General features: G+C 33.3%; 1 protein-coding gene across 1 annotated transcript; it reads right to left on the reverse strand.

The window, feature by feature from the left end:
• Positions 1 to 601: 601 nt before the first annotated feature.
• LOC118036648 (CASP-like protein 2B1) lies at positions 602 to 3,763 on the reverse strand. The gene is made up of 3 exons (XM_035042414.2): positions 3,320 to 3,763; positions 2,965 to 3,097; positions 602 to 1,139 (listed from the first exon to the last, which is right to left on the reverse strand). The coding sequence occupies exons 1-3, from the start codon at positions 3,544 to 3,546 to the stop codon at positions 888 to 890; spliced, it is 612 nt and encodes a 203-aa protein (XP_034898305.1). The 5' UTR covers positions 3,547 to 3,763; the 3' UTR covers positions 602 to 887.
• Between the last annotated feature and the right edge of the window lie 808 nt (positions 3,764 to 4,571).

The raw sequence follows: 4,571 nt of genomic DNA on the forward strand, positions 1-4,571 counted from the left end.
TTTAACGTGTTTAAATTTCATTGACCTTGGAGGAATAAAAGTTTTTAATTTACAAAATAATTTGCAAAGACAATAATACTCATGTTTAATTTTTCAATGACCATTAAATCAGCATAAAAAAATCAAAAACACCTGTATCCCAATCTTTCTACTTACTTTTTCATAGAGAGGCACGAAGATTCTTTCTACTTGCTTTTCCATAGAAAGGCATGAATATAAATTCACTATAACAATTCATAATAAACTAAGGTAGTGTTTGACATTATAATTAGAATTTTAAATTTTTTTTTATTTTAAATTAATATATTTTTGATATTTTTATATCATTTTGATGTACTAATGTTAAAAATATTTTTTTTTTAAAAAAATATTATTTTAATGTGTTTTAAAATAAAAAATAGTTTGAAAAAATAACCATTACCACACTTTCAAACACCCTATAAATCTATTATTAGAATGAATAAACCACACGATTTAGAGTGTGGGTTAATATATATATATATATTATTTTTTTTTTTAATCAGAAAGTTTCAGTAAAGTTTGGTGGAGGATAGGATGTTATTTTGTTATTATCATAATAGAACTTATGGGCAGTTCGATATTTCCAGGTCCAAAAAAAGTATAATTATTCATGAATTTAATTTTGTCTCTCACAGGAAGTACAAAATTGAGGACTTCAACAATGATTATAATACTAGAGATAGAGGAAGCTTGCCAAAGACACAATCTGTAGATGTATCCACAAACACACAGCATTCATTTATTGTCAGCATTGAAGTCACAAAGCATACACTCATTTTTTCACCATCATCTCATATCTATCAAAAGGCCACCATATTATAGAACTCTCTGGTGGTGCAATGACTAGAAACGGTATCTCTGAGAAGCTACCACCTTGCCCCCTCCTTGCCCTTGTCGCCACCGTACAAGCGGAAGAGGCTGAAAGCGGAGATACAAGACAAGACAACCATGCTAACACTGACCAACAGCGCGCTTGCTATTCCTTCACCAACCTGGTTACAGAATTTTCCGTACATGGTGCATACCTTCATCCATTGGAGATCAGGCTGTCCCAACTTTGCAAACACTGACGATTGTGCAGCAGCTGCCACTGCAGACACAGTCAGGTATGCCATCATCTGCACAAGTTAGTGTGGAAGAGTTAGGTGATTGTTTCGAAGTGTTCTGATCTCATTGTTTTCCATGGATGGCAACAAGTGCACCATCTAGTTCTTCTCAACCCAGCAAGAAAATCTCCCAAGTTATTCAAGGAATGTTAAAACCATCATCAAGCATCAAAATTAGCAAATGAAAACCAAATCATTCTAATATTTATTTTGTTTCTACTCGCATGAATTTTATACTTTTGAAGAGCTTCATAAGCAAAATCGATTCCTCCTTGACAAGCAATCCAATTTCTTTCAATCCATTGAAGCAATTTCACAAAGAAATCAGTACTAGTTTACTGCCATTTTCTTTGTGTATGCCTAGTTCACTGCTGGAAAACTCCTACATATCTAATTAATACATAAGTGGCCTTGTAATTTATCAGTACTACTCGAAGGACCACCTTCAAGATGGTATTGAGTTGTCTCTGTAAACTCAGGAATGCTGGAGTAATCAAACTCCTACAATATTTAAGAGCCCTTCCCTACTTCAAAACAAAATTATTTTATATCTGAATTCAGAAAAGCTGCCTGTCAGCATAAGTTTGAAATTCACAAGTGGTTCTCATTCTCTAAAAGTCACAAAGATATATCATTGAATAATGAATCTGATAGAGGCCTAGTAATTATTCAGAAATTTAATTTCCACCACCTAGTATTCCAACTGCTGAAAGGTATGGGTGCTGTTGGGGTAATTGATTATGAAATCCTCTCTGTTCCATTCCTATAAAGCTTGGCCTCACCATTTTTTTTTTTAATTGAATGCATGTCATGTGGTAGATATTAGTCCTCACCAACTGTGTATGGCAAACAACATCCACCCCATGAACTCAATGCACTCAGCTCAAATTTTCATGTAGCGCACACCTTGAAAACACGATGACACATGGCATCTGTCGGTATAGAGCAGAAAGACCTATATTAAGGAAACAGAGAGTGATTTGAGCCTCACTTGGAACCACAAATATTCATAGATCCCAGTGACCCGCATGCACAAGGCTCAATTGTCTTGCTCTGGTTGTAAATTGACTAAACCATACCAAACTAGAACTGACACTCAAAACCTAAAATCAGACCCTATACCAATTCAAATCATGTGATACTTAAACATGCAACAGCAAATTAGCTAAACCATACTGAACTAGTACTGGCATTTAAATCCTAAAATCAGATCCTTATTAGCTGTTCAGATCATGTGATACCTAAAACCATTAAGTCCAGCTTGAATCCTTGACCATACCATTACAAAGGAGAAATGATTCCCTGCAGCAAGTTTTGAAATGCCTTTCTCTAACAATACATGTGATCTCCACCGATCACTTCATAATTAACAAGTATGGTGTCACACTGAGTGAACTTAGGTGGGAAACTGGGAGCCATTACTGCTAGGAATCATTTTGGTGACATGCCATTCAAAGAATAATAATCTACTTGTGCTCTGATGTGGTTTCAGCTTTCCCAGAAATTAAATATACTTCTTGCGCTTGACACCAACTGCCTTATGCACACACTAATTCTAATTAACACATTAAATGCAAGCATCTGCCTTAAAAATATCAACTCTTAATAGTTAAGAGTAGTTTTGACAAAATTTACTAATCTAGGGAAAAAAATTTAATTTTTTTTTTGAAAAATTAGTTAGACAATTGTCTAACTGAACTAGTAAATGGTAATTGGTAGAGATTGAAATGAACAAGAAGAGCCCAGAGACATGCATGTTATTATTTAAATTTCTAACCTAAATGCCACCATACCCAAAAAGTAAAAAATTAAAAAAATTAAAAAAAAAATTCAACACCTGATCACCAGAGAAAATAGCCCAAGCTAAGGGTTTGCTAAACAGAACACTTCCTTTAACCATGCCCACAACACAGCGCACCCCTTGAACCAATGAGTAGGCTGCTGCTATCCCATTAGCTGCCACCAAAAAGCTGCATCAAAATAAAACCAAACTTCATAAACTCATCAAGGAACAGAAAGATTGAATCTTTGGAGCCATTTTCGAATAAAGTAAGAAAATTTGGAACCATTTTTGAAGGAAGAAAGAAGATGAAACAGAAATAGTGAATCTTTGGAACCATCTTTCAATAAAGTAAGAAAATTTGTAACCATCTCTGAAAGAAAATTGAGAGAGGGGTTGATCAGAATCTTACACAAGAGCTTTCATGTCAGTGAATCTTGCTTTCTTTTGAATTGAAAAGATCTCTTTAACTTGAGTATCTGTAACAACAAGAACAGCAGCAAGAACTCCTAAACAACAGATCACACACCTCAAAACCAACTCTGCTAGCCTCACTCTCCTATCAATAACCTTCAAGTTAGTGCCGCCATGATACACCGGTACATTCCCAGGACTAACACCAACACCTAAATAACTCATCCTTATCTTTCTCAAAGAAGAAGAAGAGTTAACTAGAGACAACCTAAGAGATAGTATGCAACTTTCTGTATGTAACTCTAGGCCCCCAGGCTCAACTCACCACACACAAGGCACCATCTCACAAGTAAAAAGCTCCACTACCTTAAATAGGCAGCATCCCCTCAACAACAATGCTGTGCATGTTTCCTATCTTGAAAATAAAAATAAAAATAAAAATAAATAAATAAATAAAAATCAGGGGTTTGTTTTGAAAAAAAATTATGATGATCAAGCTTCCATAAAAATTGATAGCTATAGATTGTAGATTAAGTATCATGAAATTTCTCATTTATTTATACTCCAAATGCATGATAATGGACTTTGTGGACCTTTCAATTTGGTGGGGGTATCTTGAATATTTTACCTCATCGCAATTATATCCTCACGGTTTAGAACCAATCGTGTAAAATCCTTGGAAGTCTTTATAATTTCTTTGAAAAATAAATTTTATACTTTATAGTCTATAAATTTAGAAATTATATAAGCTATGTAAATGTAAAATTTGAATTCAATCCATGTCTCCGAACTCATGCTGTTAGCACTTACGGTAGTCATCGTGAGTTTTGCATTTAGTAAGCTTTTTTACCATTTATATTATATTGATAGCTTGAAATTTAAGGAAGGTAAAAGGAAAAAAAATAAAATTCCCATGTACATATGCTTATCCAGACGTGGATGATATAAATTGACAAGATTATTAACGCCTCCTTTGATATTGTTTTCTAATAAAAAAGTTATACTTTTTGAGAGATAAATTAAGAAAGTTTCAAGTATTTATTTAGAAATGCAGTATGGTTGTAGCTATACCTGTGTATTCAAATTAAAAATATTATTTAAAATTATAACTTTTTAAAAAATATATTTAAAAAATAATTTGAAAAATGATATATTTTTAGTTGACACCTAAATTAATCCGAATATACTCCGATAAAAAAAGAATTAACCATAAAAAACCGGTGGGAGAATAGTTATCCGTTCAAAAGAAA

Source organism: Populus alba, chromosome 16 (assembly GCF_005239225.2).
Source record: "Populus alba chromosome 16, ASM523922v2, whole genome shotgun sequence".
In the NCBI taxonomy this organism is placed as follows: domain Eukaryota; kingdom Viridiplantae; phylum Streptophyta; class Magnoliopsida; order Malpighiales; family Salicaceae; genus Populus; species Populus alba.